Source organism: Phocoena phocoena, chromosome 2 (genome assembly GCF_963924675.1).
Source record: "Phocoena phocoena chromosome 2, mPhoPho1.1, whole genome shotgun sequence".
In the NCBI taxonomy this organism is placed as follows: domain Eukaryota; kingdom Metazoa; phylum Chordata; class Mammalia; order Artiodactyla; family Phocoenidae; genus Phocoena; species Phocoena phocoena.
The window spans coordinates 65,795,714-65,815,662 of NC_089220.1; the positions used below are offsets into that span (position 1 = coordinate 65,795,714).

Here is a 19,949-nt window from a genome sequence, read left to right on the forward strand (position 1 = left end):
AATAGAATAAAACAGGATTCCTCATAACAACTAAAGTAGTAATAACTCAAATTGGATGCTGTGTCTAAAAGCATCTAATTCTCTAATCAAAATGCTGTTTTCTTCAGACTTTTCTCATTGAACTCATTTTCAAATTCTTTAATAATATTATTTTTTTTCTCTATACCCTGTGTTCATGGTTTCCTTCAAATTGTGATGTCTATGATAATCCTCATTTTCCATGCTATTATTGCTATTTAAAAATTACACAGCTGGACAACCTAGTAGACTAGTTGGGCCACCTTGTAAATTAATGCTCCCATCCTGAGCTCTAAATACATTAGCACATGTGGCTAAGGTTCATGCATACCCAAAGATCTTCCATAATATGTGTCATAAACTACCAAAGTTATTTTTTCCATGTCACCCTTCCCAAGTCTTAACCAAGAGTATTCACACATAAATATTTTTAAACATGTGCCTGATCTGAGATTTTTAGATCATCTCCCAAAATCATAATGAAAATATATTAATCATTCAACAATCAAAAAGTATTTATTTAGCAGTTGGAGTGGGGGGGGAGGGGGAGGGGTGGAGAGATTATTACTCAATAATTAAGATCGATTTTTTTCACATAATTGTGTCGCTTACATATCTAAAATTAGCCTTCCAAACATTAAACATTCTTTTTATTTCATCCATTTTTATTGGTCCATGATACCAAATATTCTTACACAGCCTAGACATTAATAATAGGAAAAACTTTTCCACTGTTAATCACCGTACTGACCCATACTCCCAGGACACTTAACAACTAGTATTCAGATTCCCTGAGAAGATACACCCTGAGGAAGACACATCAGCCAAAAAAGAGATTCCAGCCACAAATCTGGGCTTTGGGAAAATAAAAAAATTTACCATCCTCATACCCACCAACAGAGAAATCGGCTTCATTTTCCAGTTTTCTGGGATTTGGAATATACTGTGGGGGTTTGTCATGTGATCCCATAAAAATACAAAATAATCACATTGCAAAAACTGGACCAAGTTACACTTACTTGCATAGGACGTTCCAAAATTAAAATACATATCAAAGATATTGAGGAAAGTTGAGAGCGGTCTAAAGCAGTAACTATCAAAATGTTCTGGCTTGACTCAGAAGAGAAAGACATAAATTTTACATCATGATGAATCATATATATATATAAAACTAAAACCAAGTTTCACAAAATAGTATTTATCATTACTTCAGGTAATTCTATTTCACTGTTTTAGCTCTTTAGTTCATCATATTGATTTCACAACTAACCACTAACCACTGAGAGCTACTTCTTGAAAAACAGCCATCTAAAGAGCAAAGAGGAAAATATTTACTCTTTCCCAGAAACAATGGTATTTGATCTTAAACTGGTACTTATTTAACCTAAGATACGTTACAAATTGAAAACTACTCAAAGATGTTATAAATTGAACGTTTCAGGCTTTAACACACAGTTTATTAACATTAAGATCAGATCCTCCAAGCCCCAAACTGTTGATGTCAGAAGTTTAGTTCCACTCAGAGTCCCCACTACCAAGAATTTCTGAAACTCCTAGGGTGAGTTTTGGATGTACCCAAGGATCAACCCCAGCTCTCGCTCACTGTCACAGCCAGCCAGACCCTGGACTCTACAGTTGCCACTTTGGTACCTCCTCTGCCACAGCAGGCAGAGCTTGTTATGCTCCAGCAGTGGGAGACAGAGAATTCTTTCCCTCCTACACCTATGGAACAAGGGAGAAGTCCAGGCAGAGAGTCAGCTGAGACAGGTCCCCCGCATTACACCCACAGCCCTTTCCCTTCACTGGGTACCCACACTGCCCAGGTGGCTGCTCAGGATGGGTTCCAGAACTGGGAACACTCTTTATCACACACCACTACTCCCCTCCCCTCTGCTCTGTGGCAGTCTCCTTGCCCCAGGATGAAGGTGAACCCTCTTTCAAGAGCTCCATCATCCCAGGACTTCCATAGTCCTCAGTCCTTCAGGCATATCTGATGTGACAACCCCAACTGTAGAGAGGATTCAAGCCTTTTCCCCAGGAAGCCCTTCAGACCCCATGTGAGTCACTGGGTATCTGGATTTAACTCCAGATGTTAGGCACATCTCAGTCTGGGTACAGCCCAGTCAGAACGTCTTGTAAACAGAGTCTCCGTTCAACGTTCTATCTTTGAGAATCAGGCGCAAATCGAAGATACAGACACAAATTTCACCTGGAGAGTGAAATTTATCTCAAGGGGGTTATTTGGGGAGCTGATTCCAGCAAAGTCACTTCAAGACTTCTATCTGGCATCCAGCCACATCTTCTGGTCTAAGCCTTGCCTCTTTCCTGCTATCATGTTTCCAGGAATACAAATAATGTTCTCTCTAAGAAGACTGTTAATCAGGAAGCATGGGTATCTAATTTGCCTATTTAGCACCCAGATATATTCATCCAGACCAGAAGTTGCAGTTAAAGTCAAACCCTTTTAGGTTCTTGGTCTGGTTTTCCTGCACAGCACAGCCTCTGAATCCAAAGGGCAAGGGGGAGGAGAAGGAAAGTTTCTAAAAATGGTTCAGCTGGCTTCTCATACTTACTCCTAAAGAATATCTGGAAGCTAAGAAGCAAAATATGTGGATTACATTTTCTATTTAAAAAATAATGGAAAAAACTACACAGTGTAATATATCGCATTGTTTCCATATTTTAATCTTAAACTGAGATGTTTTTATTTATTCACTTTCTAGAACAATCACCAACCCCCACCCCAATTTTGGGAACTTTATAATAGTGGTTTGTAGTTCACCCTGGGGGTTACAATAAAACTTCCCCTAAGAACTTTGAAATAAGGTTGGTAAGAATAGTCTCTGATAAACAAACTTTAAGATCAACACAATGACCAGAAGATAAGCAAAGTTACCTTTAAAGAAAAAGAGCAGTTCCAGGCCCTCTAGCTCATGGACCAAAATCCTTGCCAAAGAAGGAGTCAAACAGAAAGTGGGATGGGAGGAAGACCAGCACAGCTACCTAGGCAGAATAGACTCTCCCAGGCAGACTCCCCAGACAAGATGTCCAAGATTCTGAATCACTCACAGACTCTCCCTGACGGGAGAGTAATGTCCCAAATGCACTTGGGCCTGATTCATCCGACACCATTGTCCTAATTCAATCCTCACCACGAAGGCTTCCTCCTGTGAATTCCAGTGCAAGCCTGCCTATGGGGAGAGAAGGCACTGACCATACAGATTTGGACTCATCTATCCAACCACAGATATGAACTGGTTTCCATCAAATGCCAAGCCCTTGCCCTAGGCAACAGGGATACAGTGGAGAATCAGACATTTGAGGTCCTTGGAGCTAATACAAATAAATAAGGAAATTAAAGCTAGTGATAAGAACCATTACAGTAAAGGAAACTATAAACAAGACAAAAAGACAACCCTCAGAATGGGAAAAAATATTTGCAAACGAATCAACAGACAAAGGATTAATCTCAAAAATATATAAACAGCTCATGCAGCTGAATATTAAAAAAACAAACAACCCAATTCAAAAATGGGCAGAAGACCTAAATAGACATTTCTCCAAAGAAGACATACAGATGGCCAAGAGGCACATGAAAAGCTACTCAACATCACTAATTATTAGAGAAATGCAAATCAAAACTACAATGAGGTATCACCTCACACCAGTCAGAATGGGCATCATCAGAAAATCTACAAACAACAAATGCTGGAGAGGGTGTGGAGGAAAGGGAACCCTCTTGCACTGTTGGTGGGGCTGCAAATTGATACAGCCACTATGGAGAACAGTATGGAGGTTCCTTAAAGAACTAAAAATAGAATTACCATATGACCCAGCAGTCCCACTACTGGGCATATACCCAGAGAAAACCATAATTCAAAAAGACACATGCACCCCAATGTTCATTGCAGCACTATTTACAATAGCCAGGTCATGGAAGCAACCTAAATGCCCATCGACAGATGAATGGATAAAGAAGTTGTGGTACATATATACAATGGAATATTACTCAGCCACAGAAAGGAACGAAATTGGGTCATTTGTAGAGACATGGACCTAGAGACTGTCATACAGAGTGAAGTAAGTCAGAAAGAGAAAAACAAATATCGTATATTAACGCATGTATGTGGAATCCAGAAAAATGGTACAGATGAATCAGTTTGCAAGGCAGAAACAAAGACACAGATGTAGAGAACAAACGTATGGACACCAAGGGGGGAAAGCGGGGGATGGGGGGAAGAACTGGGAGATTGGGGTTGACATATATACACTAATATGTATAAAATAGATAATAAATAAGAACCTGCTATATAAAAAATAAATAAAAATTAAAAAAAAAAATCTATCAAAGCATAAAATATTTCTGTCACCTCCCCCAAATTCTTTTATGTTGCTTTTCCTTGCTCTCATCACACTGTTCTGGTTCTTTTTAACCTCAGATTAGTTTTCCCTGTTCTAGAACCTGACATAAATGGAATGATACAGGATGTATGTACTCTTTTGCATATTTTTTGTTTTGAGTTTCACCCATGTTGTTGCAGATATCTGCAGTTCGTGCTGTTTTATTACTAAATAGCAATCCATCTGTACAAATATAACACAACTTTCTTATTTATTTTCCTCTTGATGGATACCTGAGCTTCAGACAGTTTTTTGCTATTATTTATAAAGCTGATATGAAAATTCTTAAACAAGTCTCTATGAACATATGCTTCCTTTTTCTTGGGTAAATACCTAGGAATGGAATTTCTGAGCTTATGGAATATATATGTTTAACTTTTGAGTAACTGACAGACCTTTTTTCAAATATGGTAATAGCACTGAAGAATTTTTGCCATTAACTGAGCTGAATAATGGACTAGGTGATGGGTGTTTTAAGCATAGGGGTTAGGAATAGCTTCTTTGAGAAAGTGACATTAAATATAAAACCAGAGGGGGAGCCCACCCTGAGCATTTTCCCAAAGCATTTCTCAACTAATTTTTTTTAAGTTATACATCAACAGGATGGCAGAGAAAACTGTAATGACAAGATTTAGAACAAGCAATGTGAAAGGGAGTCTGAGGCGTGTAGACGAGTTAGGTGAGGGTAGCTCCTTTTTTGTGCTTGCCTTTCACGGAGCAGAGCACAGGCCCCTCCTCGCTCCCAACCCCTGCTCAACCTTCTCCCAGGTTTGTGCATCCAGATATTAGAACTTGGCTGTGCCACTGGCCGACGGCTTGATGAGGATCCAGAATCTGCGAGGCAAAGCTAGAGCTAGGCAGAGGAAACAGGAAAAGCTGTGGGGCAAGAACTAGACTAACATTTCTTTTGAACTTTCAATCCGCTTGTAGCTTTATAAACAAGGGGAAAGTAACAGGAGACACGGCAGGAGAAGCAGGCAGGGGCAGAACCACAGGAAGAGGTTTGGGTTTTATTGTAAGCCAACAGGAAGCAAGGGAGTTACATGACTGGATTTACATTTTTAAAAGATCCCACTGGCTGCTGTGTAGAGAATAAACTGCAGGGTAGTAGAAGAAGCTCTAAAAGTAGCCCAGGCAAGCAGTGATGTGGCTTGACTAGGGTGGCAGCAGTAGCATAGGGGAGAAGTGAATGGATTTAGGGCATATTGTGGAGATGGATCCCCAGGACTTGTTAATAGACATATATGTGGGGCATGGAATCACACTTTGGCTTGGCAAAAAAGTGGTGCCTTTTACCGAAATTGGGAAGACGGGGTCGGGGAGGCATTCAGGGCTTTTCAATGGGCATATCAGTTTGAGATGCTCACTAGAGATACAAGATGTCTCTTAGGCAGTTGGGGCTCCTGGGAGAACACTGGGATGGATATATAAATTTAGAAATTATGTGCGCCTAGATGGTCCTTAAAGCCATGGCATTCCCATCCCTGCGATGGTTATTTTTCATAGTAAATTAATAAACTGAATAATTCACCAAGGCATGGAGCCAAGCAGGGATGCCCCATAGGAGATAGTTAGCCTTTCCCCGGCTGGGCCTGCCCCTCTGCTTTGCCATACACCTAACTTAAGAGCTGCTTCTACAAGGTTGTTTTGCTGTTGTTTTGATTCCACATATAAAATTCTGTAACCCAGTTCCCCTTTATTCTTGTGGATCAGTGTGGAAATCTGAAGAACTGACATGTATTTAAAATCTTTTTTTTTAATGTATCAAAGTGCTTATTTGGTTAAATTAAAAAATGTTATGCAAATAAAGGGAAAACTTAAATAAGCAGATTAGGAGACCAAAACTAAGCCCTTGTGTTAACAAGGCCATAGCTCACTGACCAGAGTTTGTCGACTTTGGCCTCAATGTGGAAGGGCTCTATTATTATAGAATATTCTAGAACATTCAGAGGACGTTGATTAAGTCACTTGATGAAATAAGCATCAAAAAAGGAATGATAGAAATCCTAGAATTAAATTAACATAAGACAATTTCACTTCTTCCCTTTAGCTGCTATTGATGAACTACTATGTGACTACTGTGCTGACTTCCTGCCCTCCTGGGGCTCCTTTCTCAGCAGGGGAGACAGACCACACTGTGCGACAGAGCTGAACGGAGGCAGTGAGATGCCTTTTGAGTGAGGTGAGAAGGTGACAGGCAGTTCCAATGAGAAAAAGAAGCAAATTGCCCCACAGGGGATTTCTCAACACTAAACATAATCCTGGTTGACTGTACAAAAACTTTTACATTCCTATTTGGAATTAAAATTAAGTTTTCACTTAAGTACTATATTGATGCAATTAAATGAAGTTAGTTGACACCCTGCTTTCAGGTGCCCTTAGCATTTTTAGTGGAATCTTCTAAAGATATTTCCATTCCCCCCATTCTCCTTTATCATTTATCACCTTTTCTGTGTAGATCTGAAAGATTTTAGAGAGCAACAGTCATCTTTCCTTGCAAACCCAATCCTGTATTTCTTTTAGGGAGCCACATAAGTAAGTGCAACATTAGAGGGAATGGAGGAGGGGGTGGGGTGCTGCGGAGCCCCCTGACTCCCATCTCACTGCAACCCGGAGGAGCTGGGGAGCTGCTCCTCTGATTAAAGGGACTGTGCTGCAGCAACTGCGAGACGCCGCTCCCTGCTGCCACGGTGGGGAAACCAGTCGGGCTGGCATTCCGTTAAAGCTCTGTCCGTTAAAGCGGGCTCCTAGCCACCTCCAGTACCTTTCATGCTTGCTCCTTCCCAAGAACCCGAAGAAAGAAGGCCACCCAGGCCTGCTTAACCTGGGAGAAGCCCAGCCACCTTGGCATTCTGGCCCTTTTGTTTTTTCTCTCTCTCTTCAACCCCCTCCTTCCCTTTTTTGGGCACTCTCTCTCATGGGGCAGCTGGGCCCAGGATCTGCTGAACCAGCCTGGGAAGGCTAAGCCAGCTCTGCTCTAGGCTTTGGGGCACATAACGCTCTCTTAATTGTCCTTTCCTCTCACGCTGATGGCTGCATCTTATGTCATTTAAGTATTAAGATGCAAGAATCTGTCTGGTCTTTGGTTTCAGATCATTTAAAATGAACCAGCTGAGGTAGAGGAATTCTCCTTAGTATCTCATCTAACTGACTAGAAATTAACATTGGGGTTTGGGGCCAATGTCCTAATTGGTTATAAATCTGCCCTGCTTTGCCCACCATTGACCTGAGCATGTATTTCCCTCGGGGACCCGGAAGAGAGGAGTGGCTATGGCAGGGCAAGATTCACGGTATTTTGGGGTTCCTAGGCCAAAATCTCTATTAATAGCACGCCTTACTAGCATCTCCGTCTCATTAGTATCAACGGTCAGGCTTTTTAACGGCTCTCTAAAAGTCACACACATTTTTTTAATGTCTAAACTTTAGATGAGCTGTTATAAAAGCACCTTTGTTCTGCATGATGTATTGTACCTTTTAGAATGTACTCATTCTAAAGGAGAACACCGCCCTTCTCCATCATGCGAGAACCCACTGTTTGCCACAAAGGCAGCATCAACTTCAACAGAAGTTAGTAATCACATACATATACAATCACTGCTCAGTTTGATTTTTTACCTATGAGAGTCTTTGTTAAACCTTTTGTAATATTTTTATTCTTTACTACTGATTTCTATGACATTGCACAAAAATGCCACCCCCCATTTTTCCTCGCTTCTCCGCATTATCCCCTGAGATCAGTTTTATTCTAGATGTTTAGCCCACAAAGTAAAACGAGGAAAGAATTCCACCCATGTTTATCTACAGAAATAATGGTTTCAAACCTGTTATTCTGTTTTTCTTCTTGGATGCTTTCTCCTTGAGAATTACAGAACTCAGGCTCTAGGCACTACAGCCACCTTCAGACTTCTGTCTGGAATGGACCTGAGCCCAGAGACCTTCCTTACCTTTAGTTGAACTAGATGCACATCCACATGCTTGCTGTCCGAGTCCTGCTGGACTGAATAGGTTAGGTCTCGGACCCTCTCTGAGGTCATCCGGAGCCAGGTCTCAATTTCAGGTAAGTGGAGGACAATCTTCCAGTCGGCCCCTGTATGCAGTGGGGGTGGCTTTTCGTACTGCTGGTCAGAATCCATGTCTTTCATCGCCTCTTCTCCCTCACCCTGCTCCACAGTGGGTGTCAAGTTGATGGCCATGGGTGAAGCATCAGTAGCCATGGGATCCAGGTCCTGTGACCTCAGAGGGGAAAGTGTCACGCTCATGGTTAACATGGAGAAGTCTAAGCCTTACTTCTTTCCAAAACAGCTGAAAGGCAAAAGGAAAAAAGAGAGCAAAAGTCAGACAAGATTCCCAAATAAAGGAATGGTACTTCACAGAAGAAGCAAGATTTCTAAATTAAGCCAAGTTTCTAAATTAAGAAACCATAGCTCATAACAAAAACAGAAAGAGGTGTTTTGAGTTTCTACCAACTAGACCCAAGACCCAGCATTTATCCAGCGACTTCTAAGCTATTGGAAGCGTCCTTCCTATATTGGTTCAATAGGAACACAAAACGGTGTGGTACTGCCTATCCCAACATCCATTCTCGCCTCATTCCTTAATAACAAATTCCTGATTTTCAGTTGTGCATATTCCTGCCAAGAATTTAAAACTACATTCCCTATCTCCATCGGAGCTCACTGTGGTCATGTGGCTAAGTTCTGACCAATGAAGTGTACGGTTTCTTTTTAAGATAAAGTTGACTAGTTTACTAATGATCTAGCTATGTAATTTATCTTTCTTCTGTAACCAGTCTGATATAAAATAACAACTTTTAAGATCTTGTACTTTGAACACATTAAATAGACATTCTTTTTAGTTTCAAGAGAAAGTTCTTCAAGGCAATGGGTTTCTTTTCCTTTTCTAAGTCTTTTTCTAGTTCTATACATTCAAGTTAGTTTATAACCCCATTCCTCCAAAGATGAAAGGCGGTTGATCAAAATATGAAATTAAATGTGATTGTCAGAAAGTAGCTATATTTCTTTATATTCTTGAGATTAACTTAATAACAAAAGCAAAATTATTTTACCTACAAAAGTGGAAGGGAAAAGTCAAGAAAGCTCCCAGTTTGACTAGGAATATGTAACCTTCCACACAGGAATGAGCACAGGGAATAAAAAGACTTGTTGAATTGACAAAAGCCTTAAGAATAAGTTATTCTCATGATATATTATTTCAGAAGCCTTCTAATGCTGTAGCATACTGCCTCTCCCCCAATTTCTTGAGCATTTTATTTTTAAATTAAATGATAAGGGGGTTTACAGATGAATTTTTGAAAACAAAGTTATTTGCAAAGACCAAAATATTATGTCATAAGGTAAGTTTATCACTTTGGTACCTGCCTTAGAGAATGGTTTTAGGCTTCAACAGCTTTCCACACCTGATTGCAAGAGGGAGAAATCCATGCCCCACATTTTTAACCACCCTTGCATACAATCTTTAAAATAACAATAATACTAGACTTGACTATTTTTTGAAACCAATTAGAAGATATCAAAATTTCACTGGGAGGGATGAAACTCCAGGAAGAGTGAGCTACCACACTACTTCTTAATAAACCATACCCTAGTCTCAGTCTCTGATTCTGATTTCCAAAAGCACTTTAAAAATTTTAATCAATTCACTGCCTTCTGGGGTGGTGAATCACTATTTACAATCACTGTCCCAGAGAAGGAATCTGATACACAAAGGTTAATAAAGGTTTTTAGTGCAAGGTCAAAGAACTAGTAATGAAGAAGTCACTGGTGTCACAGTGGTTCCCTCTTCTAAGAAACCAGACTCAAGCAAACCAGAAAACTAAGTGCCAGGCCAGTGTGAAATGAACTGTTTCACCTTCACCCACACACTCACTCAGCTCCAAGCCCCTACCTAAGAGCCCTGTACAACTGAAAAACAATGCTTGGTCATTGCGTTTTCTCTGAAACCCCTAAATCGAGGCAAGGCCTCCTCTGAAATACATATCTTACTGTAAACTAAAGAACATACCAAAGAATTGGCTCAATGTAATTTATATCCCAACATACATTTCTATATATACTATCAGGCCATGCACCAGGCAGGCACAGTGCAGTTTTGTGTGGTTTGGAACAAGATGCTCCACATTTGCGGGTCTCAGTTTTCTCATCTGTAAAATGACAAAATTGGACTAAATGATCAATAAGATTCCATCTGACCATGAGAATCTGTAATTACCTAGGGCTATTTATCCAGAGATTTCTAAGCTCTAGGGTTATTTATCCAGAGATTTCTAAGCTATTAGAAGCATCCTACCTATACTGAGAGCTATGTAGATACTAAATGATGGACCTCCATTTCACCAAAGCAGGCAAACGGCTTCAATGGAAAGAATGGAAAGAAATAAATTATTACCATGCAAACACATTTTGTAAATCATTATTTACACATTATATGTTGCTAATTCTTTCCAGAGGAATAAATATGGGAGATTCTTCCCTCTGGGAGTGTGCACTTAAGACTGATAAGACAGATGTGGTTATATATGCAAAGGACAAATAGAATAAAATAAAAACATTAAACAAAAATGTAGCTGGGGGCTTCCCTGGTGGCGCAGTGGTTGGGAGTCTGCCTGCTGATGCAGGGGACACGGGTCCGTGCCCCGGTCTGGGAAGATCCCACGTGCCGCGGAGCGGCTGGGCCCGTGAGCCATGGCCTCTGAGCCTGCGCGTCCGGAGCCTGTGCTCCGCAACGGGAGAGGCCATAGCACTGAGAGGCCCGCGTACCACAAAAAAAAAAAAAAAAAAAATGTAGCTGGTGTGCATCACACATGAGTAAAGGGCAAGAAAACCTTATATTCAAGCTGCCAAGGCAAAAGTTACCTGCATCTACAAAATTTCAACCTGCATGTGATGTTTCCATATTTAGCTGATCAGACTATAAACAAGAGAATTTCCATAACCCGAAACAGTGAAGCAAAGCAACACTTTACTCAAGTTTTATTTCAACTTCTATTTACTTTCCTTCATATACAGCTTTGTCCCTGGGGAAGGAATACCGTATGTGTCATAACAGCATAGCAAGCCCAGGAAGTGGCATACAATTGATTAATTACCCATTTTCATGGAAACTAATTACTATAAACATTTAATTTTCAATTCCAATAGTTCACATTTAGATGTACCACCCATGGATAACCAACCTGTATTTCTGATTTTCACAAAAGCACATCTGATTTCCAAGATAAATTTATACTTTAAAGGAAAACTGCCTCATATTGTAGAGATCTACAATAACAATCTTTGTGTGTATTTTTCCTGTCCTTATCATGACTATTCAAGCTTGCTTTCCCATCAAATTAATTACTCCATTTGAATGCAAACAAATAGTAGGAAATTCAACACAACTCTATATATTCTTCTAAATTCTAAGTTTTCTATTTTTTTTTATGCAAGGATCCATGCAATAAGATTCCTTTCTAGTCACAGAGAAATTTGAAAAAAAAAGAAAAAAGCCAGTAGACAACAACTTCTGACCATGCAAATGAAGCACTGATTCAAGTACATACAGATACCCATGCAGTTATATCTCTGGCTGCAAAGCTGCATGAGAGGAGGGATCAACCAGCTTTTTGGAACCCAATGACCTCCTATTCTCCACCCACCCCTCTGCCCCCATCAAATGCTTATCTGTGGCCACGTTTCCAGCATTAGAGATAATACCACCTTGAACCCAGCTGCTGTTAAAAATAACACAGATCAAATCCTTTCCTTTCCACAAACCCAAAGAAGATTCAACATTTAAGGTGCAAAATCCAAAAGCAGTAAAGATTTTAAAGGTTTTTTAAAAAAAATTTGTGCTAAGGCTTTTCTCACCACACTCTATCATCCTACAGAAACAGAAGAAACATACCATGGCTTGCTTACTAACCAAGGACTGGTGCTGCTACCTCCCTGACAGTCCACAAATTTTCAGTCGAAACCTGATGTTAGCAGAATATATTCAATTTGAATAAGACATTTAAATCAGGAGCGTGTTCTTCGACCAAACTAGGAAGCAAAAAATGCAGCTACACACCCATCAAAACTGCCCACCTCTTTCTCCCTTCTCTTGTGATTGTCTCTCTTAAATAAAAGGACAGAAAAGCTGGAAATCAGCTGACTGTACTCACTGTAAATGCTTTTGTCCCTAAAGGTCCTTCAGGATTAAGCGCCTGGCTCCTCCTCCTCCTGCCCCCTCGGGTTCTCTTCTTGTAGCCAAACAAGATAAAGGCCGGTATCAGGGCTGCTTCATGCCAGCAGGACACTGGTGAGTCTGTAAGGCACCAGCTTCAAATGCCCTTAGTGGCCTAAATCTCTTGCAAAGAGAGGGCTACTACACTGTCCCTATTTGGAAGCTAATCTATAAGCTCCAGGCTTGTAAGGTTATAGGCTGGGCTTTTGCAGCAGTGATAAGTGAGTTGAGAAAAAGGAGACAGTTGCCAAAACAAGGATCACTATGGAAAAGAGTATTTGGGTAGACAAAGCACAGTCAGGCACGGTTCAGAAGAACCAAGACTGTATACCCCAAGACTGAGCAAATCCTAAAGCAGGATAAATTTTAAAATGTATAAATAAATTAATAGTACTATAGTAACATAACCAGCTGACAAAGTCAATCTGAGCTAAATGCATTCAAGCCCTCTCTCTTTTCTTAGGAAGAAACTGTTCTTTCCAAACAAGAGCATCTTCACGTGTATAGTTTGAGAGGTAGTCTTATCATCATGTAAATCACCCCCAAACCTAAATACTTACTCTCAATCTTTCTGTGCTCTGCTTACTGCCCCCCAAAATGAGAGACTAAAGCATAATTCAGGCCAAATTAGTGAATCTGCTTGCTACAAAGGACATGTTACAAAACTGGGGTAGAGAAAATTAAGTTAGGCATCACTAAGTGTGCTTTTTTCTCTTGCTTCTTTTTTTTCTTTCATATTCTCATAATCATTCTTCACAGAACCTATTCACAGAGACTGAATTTTGAAAGGGAAAGAAAAGTTCCACTGGAATGTTTTGAATTTTGTCTCTGGCTAGCTCTCATGCTTTGACTGCATTAAGGAAAAATAAATGAACTCAAGAGGTGAACCCTATATCCGATTCCAGGACTCTAGAATCGGGCTCTACAAAAAAAACCCCACAAAAACAAGCTTAATAAATTGCTTAATTAAATGTCGCAGTCTACCCAGATGAATGAGGCTCTAATTCAACACCTAGTTTTAAATCTTGCTGCCTGTCTTACTCTCTGGCCTCTTGTGAGGTCAAGGGTTGGGAAACTTTAAATGGCTTTAAGCTTTTTAAGAGGAGAGCTGAAGAATTCCTACAAAATATTAAGTTAAATCTACTTAAGGGAAAAAAGAGTGAGTGGCTTTTGTAAGATGCTCTAAGGAAGTTTCCATAATCACTGATTCCTCCTTCTCCTTGGCCCTCTTCTCCTCCCAGCCCCACACCCTCCAGCACTCATCTGGAGTAACACTGATAAGTGAGATCTGTGGTAACCCCAGATTAGGCTCACTTTCTAATCCTCCTGCCATAACAGAGCAGCCTGCAAGTGGATGTCAGTGAGAAGAAAAATCTCAAGCTTTAAGTGCACAGGCTTGGGGAGCAGGAAAGGGAGTGAACACAGCACGTAAATACAGGGGCCCAGACAGATTTCTACAATTTAAAAGACCTTGGTGTTATCACTGATGTTCCCCCCAACACTTTTCCCCTTTACTATATCCTTTTGTATGGCTGTCCCCTCAGGCAAATGGCTGATTACATCTGGTTAATCACACAGAGACCATGCACCCTCTCCTGGGTCTCTCCTCAATCACTGCTAACTCCCTTGCCCAGAGCATAGGGTCTTCTGTCACCCATAACACACTTCATCAATCATCTTCCTTGCTCAAGCCATCCGTCCTCCTACTACGCGCCCCCACCCTGCATTATTCAGATCCTTCTCCTGTGGCGTGGACACCCAGATTGACTCAGTTAGTCATCACACCTCCCATGTCTTCCTTCCACCACTACAGTGGTCAGCTGCTGTCACTCAGAGATTCATTTGGCTGCATCACCCCACTTGGGGTGGATTTGTAAAAATAATACATAATTTATACAGTTGTTACTTTTATCAATGCTATTGATACAAAGAAAATGAAACAAGATTCATTTCAAATCAACTGACATTACTGAGAATCAACTATATATAAGGCATTATGTATATCTATGACTCATCAGATTTACTTTCAAGGAAATTATAATTTAATGGGGACAATTTCCCTCCCTCCACTCTCCCCTAACACACACACACACACACACACACACACATCTACTGATAACCTATTACATAGGCAGGATGTGGGCAAAGCCTTGTGAGGCCCCAGTGGAATGGCATTAATCCGGGATGGAGGAAACATAAGGAAGAACCTTCACCGAAGAAGGAAATATTTGAGATGAGCTTGTAAAAATGGCTATGATTGGGCTTCCCTGGTGGCACAGTGGTTGAGAGTCCACCTGCCGATGCAGGGGACACGGGTTCGTGCCCCGGTCCAGGAAGATCCCGCGTGCCGCGGAGCGGCTGGGCCCGTGAGCCATGGCCGCTGAGCCTGCGCGTCCGGAGCCTGTGCTCCGCAACAGGAGAGGCCACAATAGTGAGAGGCCCGCGTACCGCCAAAAACAAAACAAAACAAAAAAATGGCTACGATTTAGATGGGCAGAAAGAGAAGGGAGATGGGGAAAGAATTCCAGGCTGGGAGAAATACATGGACAAAGATACCAAGAAGTTGGGAGAATCAGCAAATAATTCAGTGTTGAGAGGAATTGGGAGCTTGATGGGAACTGGGAACCGGAAACAGATAAGGCTATAAGGTAAATTGCAGCCATGTTATAAGAGGGCTTTGAACACCAAACTATGGAGGTTGGAATGAGTCTCACAGGGATCAGGAACTCTAAAAAGATTGCAAAAGAAGAGAAATAAAATTACAGTTGTTTGCTAGAATGAGACAGAAAAATCAATATACAAACTCTTATTTACCAAGAAAATGAAATGAGAAATCAGCATTATGAGAGAATCAACATCTTCTTTTCCAGGCAGACTTCATCAATATAAAATGTAAGGTTAAAAACTTCTTTATAGCCCATACAAAAACAGAAAGAGAGACTGATTCAGATCTAGAAGTCTGACTTTTAGATCAGAGTGATTAAAGGAGTTCTGTGCTCTGTTCTACCTACTCCATTAAATATAAAAAGAGTTCTCCATTTTTAGCTCTCCATTAACCCTAGCATCATAGATTTGAAGTGGAAAAAATTTTAGGATCATTTTATGCAATGTTTTTTCTTAATCTAAAAAGTTTTAATTAATTAAAAAGTAATATATATTAAGTCAAACATTGTAAAAATAGATAACACTGAAGTTAAAAGATCCTCCTCTATCCCAATATTCTCATCCCCAGTCAATAAATGATAAGGGGCTATTTAGCTTTTGTGCCCTCAATATGTAAAGTAGAAAGGAAATGAGCCCTAAAAGAAAAGTTGTCTTTAAAGATTCTGAAGCCTAAATTTGTTGGTTATCTCTACTAATGAAGCAATATAGAAGTGTTTGCTAATGCAGTGTTTATTTACCAGGTATTAATAAGTACTCTACAAAAAGTTGCCCCTGACAAATAAATTGAGAGTGCTAGACAACTTCTGGGAAGAGACAGCCAACTGAATATATGTGTCTAATTTGGCTCCCTCCAGAAACCTCACTAACACTACTGCAGAGTGGTTTTAGTTTGAAATTTGTTTTTGTTTTTTTTTAAGTATAAACACTCAAGAATGGGAGGAAAAATAGTAATAGTTTTGGAAGCTGAAAATCAGATGAACGAGTGATAAATGCCTTAGCCAACCCAAGAAAACAAAATCCTAAACTAATGGCACAGAGAGGAAAGAACCAACCTGATTTTACTTCATAATTCTTTAAGTATTTTGAAATTGCTGGAACCAGATACCTCTGGAACTGGAGATGGAAAAGTATGTAGTGAAAAATTAACTTTACCCAAAAAAAAGTCTGGCCTTTGTTCCAACTCCTAAGAGGTAACCTCTAAACTTTCAGAATTTCCTGAGTGATAGGATTATTTTTGTTGTTCATGGTGGGCCCCTCAGATGACACCTAATAGTCTATACTAACAAGGTGATGCATGATAGGGGCTAGCCAGACAGAAAGATCATTCATGTAATTAGAGGGTTGGGGCTTTGAGCAACCACATGGGCAAAGATTCAATCATTCATGTCTAAGTAATGAAGCCCCAATAAGAACTAGGACACTGAAGCTCAAGCAAACTTCCAAAGTTGGCAATACCCCATGAGTATTGTCACACACCAAGGGCAAGAGGTAGTGCATCCCTAAGGACATGGAAGCTTTGTGTTGGGAAACTTCTCAGTCCCAGATTCCACCCTATGTGTTTCTTCCTTTGGCTGGTTCTGATTTGTACCCTTTTGGTATAATAAAACTATAATTATAAGTATAGCACTTTCCTGAGCTCTGTGAGTTGATTTATCAAATTATCAAATCTGAAGGAATCTGTGAGAACCTCCAAATTTATCATTAGCTAGTCTCATGTGAGGACAGCCCTGGAGACCCCTGAACCTGCAGCTGGTGTCAGAAGTCTTGGGCAAACTAGACAGTCTTGGAGAACTGTACCCTTAACCTCAAGTTCGGCCTAACTCTGGGTAAAGGGGCAATGACACATTGAGAAGATTAATTCTGATTTAAAAATGTTTAGAAGCAGTTAGAATTCTAGGTCTTTCCTTACTCTGTGTTGCTGGGTAGGTGTACCACTCCAATTCTAGAGCTTTATTCTCCAGAAAGAATCAATCAAAGGGTCTCTGGACTAAGGGACTCTGGGCAGTTGAGTATAGAGTTACCTTGAAAATAGGTGAATTAAGTTAACATAGGCATTCTGAGTGCTGAGACCATCCCCAGTCCCCTTCCACAACTTGACTCTCCTAAGCCTTTATCCTCCAGTTAGCAGACTAGAGACCACCCCCCCAAGAAGATCTGATCAGTCCAAGAAGACATGATAATGAAAATTGGCACATCCAGATCACCCTACAATGACATTCAGTCAATAGGCCTACCCACGCACTGAGAGCATTCAATCAGCTTTCTAGTCTCCTACTCTTAAATATGATCAGGCAGTCAAGGATTAGCAGAGATGAAGGGAAAACTCTAAGTTGGATAACAGGCCCAAAGGAAGCAAACAAAAAACCTCAACCTAGAGGAAAGATTATGCAAGGAGAAGATGATTTTGGTGAAAAAGAAAAATGATCAGAGATAAGCTATTGTATCCATGAAACAAGAACAGAATTTTATTTTTTAAAAGAAATATTTATAGAACAAAAATAATTTGGCAAAATAAAAACATGATTGCAAAAAGGGAAATCTCAATACAATGGCTGAAAATAAAGTTGAGGAAATCTCACAGAAAGCAAAGAAAAAGATAAATAGACAAAAATTAGGAGAGAAAGATAATTAGTGACCAATCCAGGAGGTCTAACACCTGAAGAACAGGAGTCCCTGAAGGCAAAAGGGAAGAGAAAGGAAAATATCATTAATAAAATCTTTTGAGAAGTGAAGGACGTGAGTCTCTACATTAAAAAGACCCATCTAGTGTATGAAAATAGACTCACACTAAGGCACTTTATTGAAATCCCAGAATATTAGGAAAATAAGATTTGGGTTAGAGGTAGAGGTATATACAAAGAATTATAATTTAGATTGCTTTGGATTTCTCAACAGCACCTGTGATACTGTGATTTATAATAAAAATATATATTTGGTCTTTGTCCCCATTTCTGGCACACAGCGCCTAAAGCTCTTGGAAAGTCCAAAGCACAAAAGCAAGGAGAGCATCTTTTGTTATAGTATTTGTTCTTTTGTCCTCAGTTCCTGAAATAGCTCCAGAGCCATAATGGTGAAAGGAGTCTTGTTATTCTTATAAGTCCCTTTCAACCACACCTGAGTTTATGTTAATGAGGTGACTTTCAGAAGGGATGGGGGCTGATTGCCAGGGAAATCAACCCTGATTAGGAGGTTGGAACTGTTGGTCCCACCCCCCAACCTCTGGGGAGAAGAGTGAGGCTGGAGGTTGAATCAGTCACCAATGCCAATGATTTAATTAATCATGCCTGTGCAATAAAGCCCCCATAAAAGCCCAAAAGGACAGGCTGTGGAGAGCCACAAGATTGGTGAACGAGAATGCATCCACATGCTGGGTAGGTGGTATGCCCCAAACTCCACAGACAGAAGCTTCTATGCTCGGGACCCTTCTAGACACTGCCCTATATACCTCTTTATCTGATTATTCATTCATATTCTTTAATATCCTTTGTAACAAACTGGTAATCTAGTAAGTAACCTGTTCTCCTCAGTTCTGTGAGTAGCTCTAATAAATTAATCGAACCTAAGGAGGGGTCATGGGAACCTGAGGAGGGGGGTGATTTACAGCCAGTCAGTCATATCCACAGGAAACAATCTGGATTTGCAATTGGTACCTGAAGTGGGTAGGGAGAGGGGGGATGTCCTGTGGGACTGAGCCCTTAACAGGTGGGATCTGACACTATTTTCAGGCAGACAGTTAAATTATAGGACACCAAGCTGGTATCACTGAGTCGCTTGGTGTGGGAAAAACCACCACACATTTGGTGATCAGAAATGCCAAAAGTGAAGAACAGTACTGAGAGCGGAAGAGACACACAGGAGTGTGACCTTCCATAAGAGCAACATTGGAAGCTAAAAGACAATTGTTTTCCTCGAGAAGGAAAAAGAGGGGACTTCCCTGGCAGTCTTCCCACTGCAGAGGGCATGGGTTCGATCCCTGATGAAGGAAGTAAGAACCCTGCATGCCGCAAGGTACGGCCAAAAAAATTTTTTTTTAATTTTTAAAAAGGAAGGAAAAAGAACTCTAGCATATAATTGTATACTGAGAATAATACAGTTTGATAAAAATCAAATGTGAGGATAGAATAAGAGACTATTTTCCAGACATTTTCTCAAGAGATACCAGTCTCTTTGGTAGATACTCTACCAAAAAAAAAGAGTAAACCAAGAAAGAGGAAGTCAGGAGACACAGCAAACAGGAGATCTAGCACCCCAGGGTGGTGAGGAAGAGAACTCTAAGGATGCCAGCCATACACCTGGGCAAGGAAGGCATCCAGCACAGATTGGAACAGGTCACAAGGCTCTCAGAAAGACTTCTAGAAACAGATGACACTGAAAGAAAACCTGATGCAAATGAACATACCAAGAACAGATTTATTGATCTAGTGGAGAATTGGGGTTGAATTAAACACATAGAAAACTAAGCAAACAACAACAATAAACTCTAGAAAAAAGTTAAAAGGTATACAAAAATAGAATAGGAATTATATTATTCTATGAGGTTTAGCTAAAAATTGCGTTTACATATTCTTAATATAAACACTAAATGTTGGTATAATCCAAATCACAACATAATTTTACAGGAAGAACTGGGGGGGTAAGAATTG

At 40.3% G+C, this 19,949-nt stretch overlaps 1 protein-coding gene across 1 annotated transcript in view; it reads right to left on the reverse strand.

Annotated features, from left to right (window-relative positions):
• AKAP6 (A-kinase anchoring protein 6) overlaps window positions 1-19,949 on the reverse strand; it is a 496,794-nt gene that overhangs the window by 363,261 nt on the left and 113,584 nt on the right. The window contains exon 2 of the mRNA XM_065872063.1: window positions 8,364-8,721. Within this exon, the coding sequence (XP_065728135.1) occupies window positions 8,364-8,687 (324 nt within the window). The 5' untranslated portion in view covers window positions 8,688-8,721. The remainder of the gene's footprint in view (window positions 1-8,363; window positions 8,722-19,949) is intronic.